Genomic DNA, 13,857 nt, shown 5'->3' on the forward strand with positions numbered 1-13,857 from the left:
TGCTGCCCTATAAGGGCACATCAACTTTAGGGCTCTGGCGTTTCACTCGCCACCCCCCGTCAAGTTCCCCACCCCCAGTAGTGGACGTATCTTCTGGAACCTTCTGAATGGGAGCTTCCAGAAGCCCCCTCGCTGGAGGTATAAAAAGACGCCGGCGTGTTGTGGGAGTCTGTATCGAGTCCAAAGACACTCACCGGAAGGAGCAGCAGCACAGCACTCACTCAGACTCAGAACTCTTCACAAAGTTATTGACTGACTCAAACCACCACAGATTTCATACTCAAGGTAAGTGTGAACAAGCAATGTCAATCAAACATAGTAAAATGATTTCTTTGCCATTTTATGATGAGAAATAGCCGAGAAACAAATATTTGCTACTAGATTGCACCAATTCATAGACAACGATATTCCATGAAGACATGTTATATTAGGACGGGCCAGTGGAGTGGTGTGCCACAAGAATCTTAATGACACTGGAGCATGGGCCGAGCACATGGCATGGAGGGTGACCCTGAGCATGGACGCAATGGCGGACACCACTGTAGCTGGAATAGAGAGCAGGAGCAGAAGATTTAGATTTACTTGTATTCACACGATACAATAATGATTGCATGGCGAAATAGACTGAAACTTTAGTTTTAATCAACTTCCTTTAACATAGAGGTGTTCGGTAACCCATTGGGGGTTGTTCGAAGGTGTTTGATTGACAGGGTAAACATGTGCTGTTCCACCATAAGCAGCTGCTAACCCCCGACCCCAACTCCCTCAAGTCATGAGGTGGCCTTTATCACCAGAAGTAGCATTAGAATATGAAAACATTTCAAGTTTTATTTGAAAGAGCAGCACTGTTAGCATGTCTGTCAGACAGTTTTGAGGTTTAGTGTTTAATCTCTACTCAAAAATTCCTGTGTGGAGTTTGCATGTTTTCCATGTGCTTGCGTTGGTTTTCGCCAGGTAGGCCCCTCTGGTTTCCTCGCACATTCCAAAACATGCATGTTAGGTTTAATGAAAACTCTAAAATTGTCCATAGTCCATGTCTGTATATGTGCCCTGCGATTGGCTGGTGACCATTTTAGGGTGTACCTCAACTCTTGCCCAAAGTCAGCTGGGATCGGGTCCAGCCCCATATACAAAAATGATGGATGAATGGATGTTTAATTTGAATAGTTTTTTTTTTCTGATAGATGCCCGAGAATGCCACACACGCCATGGAGGAGGATATGGAGACCTTCGCCTTTCAGGCTGAGATTGCTCAGCTGATGTCCCTGATCATCAACACCTTCTATTCCAACAAAGAAATCTTCCTCAGGGAGCTCATCTCCAACTCATCTGATGTAAGATGCTTTTACACACACAGAACCAACTAACGTTTACAAAATACTTTGGCCACCCAGACATGTTCAGATTTCTCAACATTTTGACATTCTCAAGGGTCATAAATGCGTACACAGACATTAACCACTGTTAATTGTACTTTAAAATCTAAAAACACTCTGCTTTAATGTGAAAACTCATGGTCACTTCTACTTCCTACATTCTTCTTCGAAACCCTCATCGAGGGGCTGTGTGCAATGCAAAATAGCCAAAGAAAAAGCACTTCACATGTACGAGTTTATCCAAAGGACAGAGGTCTTGTGATACCCCTTATAACATCAAGCATGGCGTTGGTTCAAGCATGAGAGATGAATTCTCCACCAAATGTGTCTTTCGGAACCGATGGGAAGATTCCAAATTATACAACATTAGGGTGTTCGACTTTACAGGGTCCATTGTAGGTCGTTGGTTTACGATGAAGTTCAGTTCCTATGGCTGCGATATTGCTCAAATGTGTCCAGAAGTAGTACCACTGTAATCTGTCATTAACCAATGCTATCGCAGTTGAAGTCATAAGTAAGTAAATAAGTAAATATTTTTATGAAAAACACTTGCAGGCGTTAGATAACTCAGGTAATTGTGCCAGCGTTCTTGGGCCATGTGGCCGGTCATCGTAAACCGAGGACCAGCCATTTTTGAGATCTAAACGTGAGCCAAAAAATGGTATCTGGTAGCTTTGTCAAATGTTGCACTTACTAAAAAGTAGACAATTACTGAGCACTAATGCGATTCCCTCTGACAGGCTTTGGATAAAATCCGCTATGAGAGCTTGACTGACCCCAGCAGATTTGACTCCTGCAAGGAGCTCAAAATCGAAGTCAGGCCTGACTTGCATGCCCGCACCCTCACCCTGGTCGACACGGGTATTGGCATGACCAAGGCTGACCTGATTAACAACCTGGGCACAATCGCCAAGTCTGGAACCAAGGCGTTCATGGAGGCTTTGCAGGCCGGAGCTGACATCTCCATGATCGGTCAGTTCGGTGTGGGTTTCTACTCAGCCTACCTGGTGGCCGAGAAGGTGACAGTCATCACTAAGCACAATGACGACGAGCAGTACGTGTGGGAGTCGGCGGCTGGGGGCTCGTTCACGGTCCGACCTGACACTGGTAAATTTGACTCGACATTATGTCACTCAATGCACTGGCACCAGTGGTTAGCACATCTGGCATACAGTTCTGAGGTTCAGGGTTCAAATATAAACCTTCTTGTATGGATTTTGCCTGTTCTCCCACTTGCATGGGTTTTCTCCGGGTACTCTGGCTTCCTCTTACATTCCAAAGGTACACATACAGTATCAGACTAATTGAAAATTCAAAATGTGTGAATGAGTGGGAATGCTTGTTTGTTGATATGTGCCATGCAATTTGATGGTTACCAGTCCAGGCAGCCCTAATGAGGACAAGTGCTATAGAAAATGGATGGAATATATCACTCCAGTTATTGAGATTATTCACAGGGCATTGGTTATCTCTATATTGCTGATTATTTATTTCAGGAGAGTCCATAGGCAGAGGCACAAAAGTGATCCTGCACCTCAAAGAAGATCAGACGGAATACTGCGAGGAGAAACGCATCAAGGAAGTTGTGAAGAAGCACTCTCAGTTCATTGGATACCCTATTACACTTTACGTAAGGGAGTGTGTTAATGCGTTAATTTTCCTGAAATGGAACCAAAAATATTCTAAAACTGTCCATTATTCTCAAGGTGGAGAAGACAAGGGAGAAGGAGGTAGATCTCGAGGCGGGGGAGAAGGAGGATGATGCCGACAAACCCGCCTCCGAGAACAAGGACAAACCCGAGATTGAGGATGTGGGCTCCGATGAGGACGAAGACACCAAGGAGAGCAAGAACAAGAGGAAGAAAAAGGTCAAGGAGAAGTACATGGACCAGGAGGAGCTGAACAAGACCAAACCCATCTGGACCCGCAATCCCGACGACATTACGAACGAAGAGTATGGCGAGTTCTATAAGAGTCTCACCAATGACTGGGAGGACCACCTGGCTGTCAAGGTAAGAGCTGCAGATCTTTATCAAAGTGATCATTACAACAGGATTAATCTGAGCATGAGTCTTCTTATCTCGTTTGTCTGCAGCATTTCTCCGTTGAGGGCCAGTTGGAGTTCCGAGCACTGCTCTTTGTACCCAGAAGGGCTGCGTTTGACCTCTTTGAAAACAAAAAGAAGAGGAACAACATTAAACTGTATGTGCGCAGGGTCTTCATCATGGACAACTGTGAGGAGCTAATTCCAGAGTACCTCAGTGAGTATCACGTTCTAAAGGTTCCCCAACATGTGTTATTTCACCTTGTCATCACTGACCAGTTTGGCTTCCGTTGATTCTTTTCAGACTTCATCAAAGGCGTGGTTGACTCTGAGGATCTGCCCCTGAACATCTCCAGAGAAATGCTGCAGCAGAGCAAGATCCTCAAAGTCATCCGCAAGAACCTGGTCAAGAAGTGCTTGGAACTCTTCTCTGAGCTTGCTGATGACAAAGACAACTACAAGAAGTGCTACGAGCAGTTCTCAAAGAACATCAAGGTAAATTGAACTAAAGCTCCACATCCCTCAAGGGCTCCTATGGATGTCGTTATTAACCAACATTACTGTTTTAGCTTGGCATCCACGAAGATTCCCAGAACAGGAAGAAACTGTCAGAGATGCTGCGATACTACACCTCTGCTTCTGGAGATGAGGTGGTTTCTCTGAAGGACTACGTTTCACGTATGAAGGACAACCAGAAACACATCTACTATATTACAGGTTTGTGTCACTGTTGTCATCCATGTTTCCCTACATTTGCAGACTTATTTTGCATATAAAGCAAATTTAACGCCCAATTCTTGTGACAGGTGAGACCAAAGACCAGGTGGCCAACTCCGCCTTTGTGGAGCGCCTGCGCAAGGCCGGCTTGGAGGTCATCTACATGATTGAGCCCATCGACGAGTACTGCGTCCAGCAGCTGAAGGAATACGATGGCAAGAATCTGGTCTCAGTCACCAAGGAAGGCCTTGAGCTGCCCGAGGATGAGGATGACAAGAAGAAGCAGGAGGAACTCAAGACTAAGTTTGAGAACTTATGCAAGATCATGAAGGACATCCTCGACAAGAAGATAGAAAAGGTTTATATACAGGACACATTGACTGTTATTGTGTTTTTGTTGTGACAATAACAAAATGTGTAATTCTTTAAAAGGTAACGGTCTCCAACCGCCTGGTGTCGTCGCCGTGCTGCATTGTCACCAGCACGTACGGCTGGACAGCTAACATGGAGAGAATCATGAAGTCGCAAGCCTTGAGGGACAACTCTACCATGGGCTACATGACGGCCAAGAAGCACCTGGAGATCAACCCCCTGCATCCTATTGTGGAGACCTTGAGGTCGAAGGCTGAGGCGGACAAGAACGACAAGGCAGTGAAGGACCTGGTCATCCTCCTGTTTGAGACTGCCTTGCTATCTTCTGGATTCACGCTGGAGGACCCCCAGACGCACGCCAACCGCATCTACAGGATGATCAAACTTGGTCTTGGTGAGTGTTATTCCATCCCAAATAGATTTTTAAGCATTGCTAAGAGACCCAGGTTGTTCATACGCATATATCGTTGCCAGGCATCGATGAAGATGACGTGGCAGTCGAGGATCTCGCTCAGCCTGCGGAAGAAGACATGCCAGTTCTAGAGGGCGATGACGACACATCAAGAATGGAGGAAGTCGACTAAACGGTGTACCAGACTCGTCTGCTTTCTTAATACTACTCGTTGTAACTTATTTAAGTCATTAGTTTCTAAACATTAACTGTTTGTCACCATAATGTAGAAAAGGTCACCCACAGAGCTGTTACAATAGAACCTGAGGTGCTTATGTGAAATTACCCAAAACAAAACTTTTTATGCCGACTGATTCCATGCAATTATATTTTAGTTAGTTAAAGACAATACAATTCATTGACGGTGTAGCGGTACTCTGGCCTGACCTCTGTTCAGACTGTGGGTTCAGTTCCCACTCAGTAACAATGTGAATGTGAGTCGGAATGGTCCTCTGTCTTTATATGTGCCCTGTGATTGACTGCCGACCAATCCAGGGTGCAGTCCGCTTTTCGCCCAAAGTCAGCTGGGATAGGCTCTTGCTCCATGTGACCCTGAACAGAAAAATGGATGGACGAATGTTTATATCTTCCATCCATCGATCCATACATTTTCTATACATCTTATCCTCATTAGAATTGCATTGGGCTGGAGCTCACCCCATTTTATACACCCTGGACTGGTCACCAGCAATCACAGGGCACATATAAGCAAACAACCAAACACTCACGTTCACACTGTGAGGCAGGCGTGCTAATCATTAGGCAGACCTGTGCTATGTTTTTATCTTAACAAACAAGATACAATTGCTTGGAACTGTGAAACCTCCAAGCAAAATAATAGTCACTGGAAATATGTAGCTTGTATCTTTTTGTAACATTTTTATTGAAAGCATTAAAATTTGTAATAAAATCAATTGAGAAATCCAACCTCTCCATGCTGTGTGATGTATGTATAATGTTGCATTCTATTTCTTCAAGGTGATTACATCACAAAGGTTTCCCAAACTTTCACCACGTTTACATTTTTCCCAACGTTCTGTAATGTTCACTGAACGCCGCACGTCTTATGCATTCGGCCCCGTCGTGACATTTCCGCTTCGTTAGTTCCCGCCCCGTTTTCCTGACTGACGGCAAATTAGGACCAATCAGCGTTCGCTGTTTTGCCGGCTGTATCGAGGAAGATTCCAGAGAGTTCCAGAAGCTCTGAGCTTAGGTCGGTTCTCGAACACTCTTTGAGGAAGGGCTATATAGGAAAGCGCCGTCGTCCGCTTGCCTAATACTCGTCCGAGCGCTTTTCACGTTGAAAACACCGAGGACCAAGGTAAGGAAGTGAGCCATTTGGAGTCCTGTGAGTGAAATTGTTACTAGCGTTCGCTTTGTACGAGTTCATTTCATATTATGCGAAATTAAGTGTGTCGCCTGATAACGACGACCACATGGCGTTGGTGGTGCACTTGCCAGATTAGGTGTAATAGGCGTTAAGCAAGATGTCTAAGAAGGTTTAAAAAAACAAAATGTGCGGAAAAGGTGGTCAAAGAGACGATTTTCCATATCCATATCTTGATGAATCACTCTATTCTAACGAGAATTTCCAATGGAACCTCTCAGAGTACCTTCTAGAAACTTGTAGTTTGCCGGTGAATTCGCTAGGTGGGGTCACCGAGCGAGCAAAAATGACAGGCGGTCTTCGGTATACGACGTTTCGAGGTTACGAACGGCGTGACGTGGCCTCGTGGAAAAACGAAGGCATTCTCAATTAACGTCAGTGTTGGGAAGATTCTTCTGGAAATGTAGTTGGTTACAATTAAAAATTAACCTGTTAAGAATTTACTATCGTAACTATTTCATTTAAAAAAAATAATGTAACTAATTACAATTGATTACTTGTCTTAATTTTGAATGACTGCAACATCAGGCCTCGTAGATGTGTCCTCTAAAAAAGATTATGCTTTTGGGATATTTTTTTCTTTATGCAAGTAATAAACTGATAACAAAACATATGTAAATAAGTTTAAAAAATGTTTGTTTCATCGTGTACAGCATGTGGAAAACTACCATACCATATTGACCTAATGACAAATATGCACAATTGAGAGAGAAAAGCGCTTCATATGTCAAGTCCAAAATTATAAAAATGAAACTTTTCAAAAGTCAGTGTTCTTTTATGTGTTCAAAAGTGTAACTATGAGTCTAACCTTTTCAAAATGTCAGATAAACTAATAGATTGCATGTTTTGAGACTGCAGCAGAATGGCACATGGCCAGAGAGAACTAATCACAAGCGTCTGTTTTAGGAGGAACCGTGGGGGGGAGCTTTTGTGGCGATTTATCAAATGTAACTTAAAATTTGAATCATGAAAATTTCCAAAAGCAACTAATTTAATTACACATTTTCACCCAGTACAAGTACATCCATTTTGTAATTAAATTGCTTTTTTTGGGGGGGGGTTTGCTATAGACCAATTTGAATTGGACACTGACTTTGCTTTTGAAATTAAGATCCTCTGTTCGGAGCCATAGTGTTAGTATAAAGAAAAGAGAAAAAAAAACAGCAGCAGGTGCCTAACATATATAAATTCATTGATTTAAAAACACCCAAATTGCAGAGCCTTAGTTACTGCTGTACTTAACTGTCATTTTCTTTTGGCATAGTAGTGTTTGTACATTACAAATATTTAATGTAATTATGACTTTATTACGACTGTGTTAGTGGTAGTTCTAAACTGCGTCTCAACTTGAATATAAATTATGGTTACATCGCCATAGGAACAGAAGTCCGTCGTAAACCAAGGATCCCCTGTAGTTTATTTGTCTGTTGACAATCATGCAAATGTTTGACTGTAGAATGGAAAAGTGTTGCGCCAACAATGCCCTCAGGGCAGATTGCAATGGGATTTTAGCTCCAAGGCCCAAAGATGGATTAAAGACAGGTTAGGACAGTCTGTTGCGCCAACTGCTTGTGGAGGTCACGCCTATGTTTAGGCTACTTGTCATTCCCAAGATGGTCAAGTTTCAGGTCATAAAACATTTTTTTCGCTACAGTACCGTTTGTCCACATTCGCGTTGAGGGTGAGTTGCACCCTGTCCCAGCTGATTTGAGGCGAGAGGTGGCGTACAACTTGGGCGGGTCTGGTCGCCAGTAAAATACAGAAAAACAATATTGGAAGTCAAACAGTTTCTGGATGTTCGGAACTGACGTCCGTTTTGCATTTCACGATAATTACTGCCTGACGACCACTCCCGGGTGTCTCCAGTTGACCCGCAATCCTAATCAGGACAAACTCTTCAGAAAATGGATGGATGATAATGAATGCTTATTTTACTGAACATACGTGTCTTACGCCAAAGATGCCTGAGTCAAAGGACCACCCAATGGAGGAGACGGAGACCTTTGCGTTCCAGGCTGAGATCGCTCAGCTGATGTCCCTGATCATCAACACCTTCTATTCCAACAAGGAGATCTTCCTCCGGGAGCTCATCTCAAACTCCTCTGATGTAAGTTGCTTAATAATGATAGAAAATGTTGGGCTAGACATCCAAGATTCCATTCCAGTAAGAAAAAAGCTAATTGAAAGTATGATGAATGATTGCTTGCTTTCTTTTTCAAGGCTTTGGACAAAATCCGCTATGAGAGCCTTACCGACCCCTCCCAGTTGGATATGGGCAAGGACCTGAAAATCGAAATCATTCCCAACAAAGATGAGCGCACCCTCACCCTGGTCGACACTGGTATCGGCATGACCAAGGCGGACCTGATTAACAACCTGGGCACCATCGCCAAGTCTGGAACCAAGGCGTTCATGGAGGCCCTGCAGGCCGGAGCCGACATCTCCATGATCGGTCAGTTCGGCGTGGGCTTCTACTCGGCCTACCTGGTGGCCGACAAGGTGACGGTCATCACTAAGCACAACGACGACGAGCAGTACGTGTGGGAGTCGTCGGCCGGGGGCTCGTTCACTGTCATGGCAGATAAGAGTAAGTACACAGCATTCATTTGGCACAGATTATTCTCCGTAGAAGGTTATGTGTAACCTGGGCTGACTCGTCTGGTCTTGTCCTGCAGTTAATGAACCAATTGGTCGTGGAACCAAGGTCATTCTGCACCTGAAGGATGACCAGGTGGAATATGTGGAGGAGCGGAGAGTCAAAGAGATTGTGAAGAAGCACTCTCAGTTTATCGGCTACCCCATCACACTCTTTGTAAGTCAAATGTGGACAATCGGTTCCCCTGTAGCTGGTAGTGTCCAAACTAATGTGGGTAAAACCTTTGGGGCAGCATTTGATTTTTAAAATTGACCGATGGGCCAGGTCATTTGTAGATGACATTTAAAAATAGCAAACTTAATTAAAATGTGTATGTAAAATAGTTATCTTATTTCATGATCATAGTGTAATTTTTATTATGGCATTTATAATTACTTATAAAGTAGTTTCTAAAATAAAAGATTCAATGCACATGTAAAATTGTTTTTGATAAGTTTTACTTTTATATACAATATCAATTAGAAGAATTAGTAAATACAAATAACATTTAAACTAATTTTATAATGGCGCAATTCATGCAATAAAAAATCTTTAATACTATAATAGTTAATGCTCCTTTTTGTTTAATTGTTTTAACAAATTTAGGAAAATAATTTAATTTATTTTATTAATATTATTTAATGAAGTAATTGCATACAAAATAAGTCAATGCAGTAATGACATTTTAATTAACTCCCATAGCTGACTTCATGTCTTCTTTTGAGTTCAATTGCTTCTGTTTGTGTGCTTTGATTATTAACAGCTCAAATGGGCTCAGCAGTCTGTGCAGGAGCAATAGAAATCTGTGAGACCAATTCACAACAGCTACTGCCAGCTTTTTTTCCCCTGGTGAATTAAAAATGAGGCATCTATTTGAGGGACGGCCACTACTTGAAGAGATGCGAAATAACCGTCTGGTGGACAGTTATGTCGCTTGTTGCCAGGCGAAGTGAATTGGGCTCAATCGCAACTGCCCCAAAAGAATTCGCTACTCTTTATTTGATATCAAACTCATATTGACTCGGAAGTTGTTCTCGTTCAGGTTGAGAAGGAGCGCGATAAGGAGGTGAGCGACGAGGAGGCAGAGGAGGAAGCGGAGGAGAAGGAGAAGAAAGACAACGACGAGGAAGAGCAGGACGAGGATCAACCAGAGGTGGAGGACATCGGCGATGATGAGGATGAGCACGACAAGTCCTCTGAGAAGAAAAAGAAGAAAAAGATCAAGGAGAAGTACATCGACCAGGAGGAGCTGAACAAGACCAAGCCACTGTGGACTCGTAATGCCGACGACATCACCAACGAGGAGTACGGCGAGTTCTACAAGAGTCTTACGAACGACTGGGAGGAACACCTGGCAGTCAAGGTTGGTCAGAGGTGGCAAAAGAACTCGTACTCCGGAGTAGAAGAACTATGTAAAAAATAAAATATAATAATTGGTAAAAATGGAAGAACTGATATAACTTCTGTATCCCCACACCCAAAGTCATCCCTTCATAACGTTCCCACCTCTGCTAAAATCACTTATCCTCAGTTGAACAGAACATTACATTCAGTATTCGATTCAGTTTTCTTAACAAATGACTTGGGTCATTTTGATGTACAATACTCGTTTTGATTACACTTCTCTGCACACAGTAGAGTTCTTAACTAACATAGTGGTCGCATTGAGAAGGGGGGGGGGGGGGGGGGGGGAAACACGTTGCTTGTTGTTACAGACCTTGCTAGTAGTGTTTACTTGGCTTTTATGCTATCAAAACGTGTTCCCATAGCTCTGGTAATGTTGTCTAAGGAGCAACAAAAAAAAAATGCTAGATTAGCAGAGGTTTAAAAAAAGTAACAAGTTTGACAAAGTAAGGAGCAGAAACTACAGGTACAGATCAATAAACTAGATTAGTGTCAAAAGCTTCATTTAGTTCAATTCAAACAGTGAAACTCATGTACAGATGCACAAGAGACACAAGGCCGACTCATAACGAATAACTCGATGCTCTTGTTTTTATCAGCACTTCTCAGTAGAGGGCCAGCTGGAGTTCCGCGCACTGTTATTTGTGCCTCGCCGTGCTCCCTTTGATCTCTTTGAGAACAAGAAGAAAAAGAACAACATCAAGCTATATGTGCGCAGGGTCTTCATCATGGACAACTGCGATGAGCTCATTCCGGAGTACCTCAGTGAGTACTGACTCTCCACTGAATGTCTTTCGCTCCAAAAACAAATTGCTCATTGTCTTTTTTTCCATCCCTGTCAGATTTCATCAAGGGCGTGGTTGACTCTGAGGATCTGCCCCTGAACATCTCCAGAGAGATGCTGCAGCAGAGCAAGATCCTCAAGGTAATCCGCAAGAACCTTGTCAAGAAGTCCCTGGAACTCTTCACCGAGCTTTCTGAAGACAAGGAAAACTACAAGAAATGCTATGAGCAGTTCTCAAAGAACATCAAGGTAGGTTGACGGGCAAACATGCCTCAAGGGCTCCTACAAACCATGTTACTAACGAGCATTTCTGTTTAGCTTGGCATCCACGAGGATTCCCAGAACAGGAAGAAACTGTCCGAGCTGCTGCGATACTACACTTCCGCTTCTGGAGAGGAGATGGTTTCTCTGAAGGACTATGTGACACGCATGAAGGACAATCAGAAACACATCTACTACATCACAGGTGAGTCTGCTGCTCATTCCTTCACTTTGACAAGCAGTTGAAACTGGTGAGTCTGCGTGCTTACGAGAATGTCTGTGTGTCAGGTGAGACAAAAGACCAGGTGGCCAACTCCGCCTTCGTGGAGCGCCTCCGCAAGGCCGGCTTGGAGGTCATCTACATGATCGAGCCCATCGACGAGTACTGCATCCAGCAGCTGAAAGAGTTTGAGGGCAAGAGTCTGGTGTCCGTCACCAAGGAAGGCCTTGAGCTGCCTGAGGATGAGGAGGAGAAGAAGAAGCAGGAGGAGAAGAAGGCTCAGTTTGAAAACCTGTGCAAGACCATGAAGGACATCTTGGAGAAGAAAGTGGAGAAGGTCAGCACTCAAAACCAAAACTGACCAAATTGTCACCGCTATAAAAATAAATCAATAAATAAAAAATGCAATTAAATTGCATATGGCAGCTAATGTAGAAGTCAACATCTTCACTTAATGCTCCTTGCCAAACCGCACAAACCGTTCTGACCCAAATCTACGACACGGGCCACAGAATGTCCAAATCAGTCCTTTGTTCTCAAACAGATGGTCAGCTTTGGCTGAGTTCTATCATGCTGACTTTAAAAAAAAAAAAAAAAAAAATTTGTATTTCACCTTTATCCAGCCAGGAAAACCTACTTGAGTTAAAAAATCTCTTTAACAAGCAAGCGTGTCCTGGTCAGGACAGGCAACACACACAGAAAACAGGTTTGACAGCACAAGCTTAAAACATTGACAATCTCATAATACACCAATCAATATTTTTCCTTAGCATCATCCATCCACTACACCAGTCACAAAGTCCTTAGGTCACAAAAAGCTGGTCCATACCCTCTGCGGCTGAGAATCCCATCAAACTGTTGGAACTCCAAAGACTTTACTACTGGATCTCCCCCGCAGGTCACAGTTTCCAACCGCCTGGTGTCATCACCCTGCTGCATTGTGACCAGCACGTACGGCTGGACGGCCAACATGGAGAGGATCATGAAGGCCCAGGCGCTGAGGGACAACTCCACCATGGGCTACATGGCGGCCAAGAAGCACCTGGAGATCAACCCCGAGCACGCCATCATGGAGACGCTGCGGCTGAAGGCCGAGGCGGACAAGAACGACAAGTCTGTGAAGGATTTGGTCATTCTGCTATTCGAGACGGCGCTGCTGTCGTCGGGCTTCACGCTGGATGACCCGCAGACGCACTCCAACCGCATCTACAGGATGATCAAGCTGGGTCTCGGTGAGTGGTTGATTAAGCTATTTTCCATTCACAAGCATATATATTTTTATATATATATATATATATATATAAATGATTATTCCTTGTGGTCTTCTTCTAGGCATCGACGAAGAAGATCCAACTCCGGACATCGCTACCGCTCCTGTTGAGGAGATGCCCCCACTTGAAGGCGAGGATGATACCTCCAGGATGGAGGAAGTGGACTAAACCTGGTCCCCATACCCGTGAATATTTCTCATTAATGTTCTACAAAGCTCACTGTTACCACTGGAAGACCCCTTTTTAATTTTTCTTTTTGGAGTCCCCCCCCGCCTTCCTTCTTTATGTAGTTCTGATTGTTTAAAACTTGTCCCCTTTTGTATTTTTTTTTTTTTTTTTTTTTTTAAATTTAATTGATGTTGAAGCATTCCATGTGTTTATGACTGTAAAGACAGTGCAAGAAAGGTGATGGTGTAAAAAGTGGTGGGATCCTCAAATAAACGTTAAACATGATGAAAAGACCATTTCTGAATGAAAATGTGGAAATACCAGTGGTGGGTCGTTAACAAGGCCTTGTCTGCTGGCAGAAACACTTATCAGAAGGATTCACATACATTTCCAACCTTAACTAATATTTGTTATATGAAATTGTCTTATTCCCAATAAGTGTATTCTTTATTTCGTAGTGTTTCTCTTGGCTGCACTTGTTACAGCCTGTTTGTTGCTATGCTAAACTAACGCACACAGGGCTTTCAGAATTAGTAGCGTTGGCCAATGTAAGCTCATCTTATAAACAATAGGACTGTTTTTTTACCTTGTCCAGGAGCTTACATCATTATTTTTCAGTTGTCTGGTCGGTCAGCGCAGAACTTGGCGAAGACTAACAAATGTAATATTCTACCAGTAACAAACATTTAAAAACAAATACAACTGAACAGTAATTCAACTGATTCTATTAATAGCAATACAGCATTTATAGAATCCTGCATCAATAA

The 13,857-nt window shown here is 43.3% G+C and overlaps 2 protein-coding genes across 2 annotated transcripts; both read left to right on the plus strand.

Annotated features, from left to right (window-relative positions):
• Nucleotides 1-85: 85 nt before the first annotated feature.
• hsp90aa1.1 (heat shock protein 90, alpha (cytosolic), class A member 1, tandem duplicate 1) lies at nucleotides 86-5,887 on the plus strand. The gene is made up of 11 exons (XM_061753397.1): nucleotides 86-285; nucleotides 1,185-1,334; nucleotides 2,117-2,483; nucleotides 2,873-3,006; nucleotides 3,083-3,388; nucleotides 3,472-3,637; nucleotides 3,725-3,915; nucleotides 3,990-4,137; nucleotides 4,227-4,495; nucleotides 4,570-4,903; nucleotides 4,984-5,887. The coding sequence occupies exons 2-11, from the start codon at nucleotides 1,185-1,187 to the stop codon at nucleotides 5,091-5,093; spliced, it is 2,175 nt and encodes a 724-aa protein (XP_061609381.1). The 5' UTR covers nucleotides 86-285; the 3' UTR covers nucleotides 5,094-5,887.
• Nucleotides 5,888-6,122: 235 nt separating this feature from the next.
• Nucleotides 6,123-13,528, plus strand: hsp90aa1.2 (heat shock protein 90, alpha (cytosolic), class A member 1, tandem duplicate 2). The gene is made up of 11 exons (XM_061753291.1): nucleotides 6,123-6,281; nucleotides 8,308-8,454; nucleotides 8,568-8,934; nucleotides 9,023-9,159; nucleotides 10,025-10,345; nucleotides 10,986-11,151; nucleotides 11,229-11,419; nucleotides 11,489-11,636; nucleotides 11,720-11,988; nucleotides 12,550-12,883; nucleotides 12,984-13,528. The coding sequence occupies exons 2-11, from the start codon at nucleotides 8,308-8,310 to the stop codon at nucleotides 13,088-13,090; spliced, it is 2,187 nt and encodes a 728-aa protein (XP_061609275.1). The 5' UTR covers nucleotides 6,123-6,281; the 3' UTR covers nucleotides 13,091-13,528.
• The last annotated feature ends 329 nt before the right edge of the window (nucleotides 13,529-13,857 follow it).

Source organism: Phyllopteryx taeniolatus, chromosome 18, assembly GCF_024500385.1.
Source record: "Phyllopteryx taeniolatus isolate TA_2022b chromosome 18, UOR_Ptae_1.2, whole genome shotgun sequence".
Classification (NCBI taxonomy): Eukaryota; Metazoa; Chordata; class Actinopteri; order Syngnathiformes; family Syngnathidae; genus Phyllopteryx; species Phyllopteryx taeniolatus.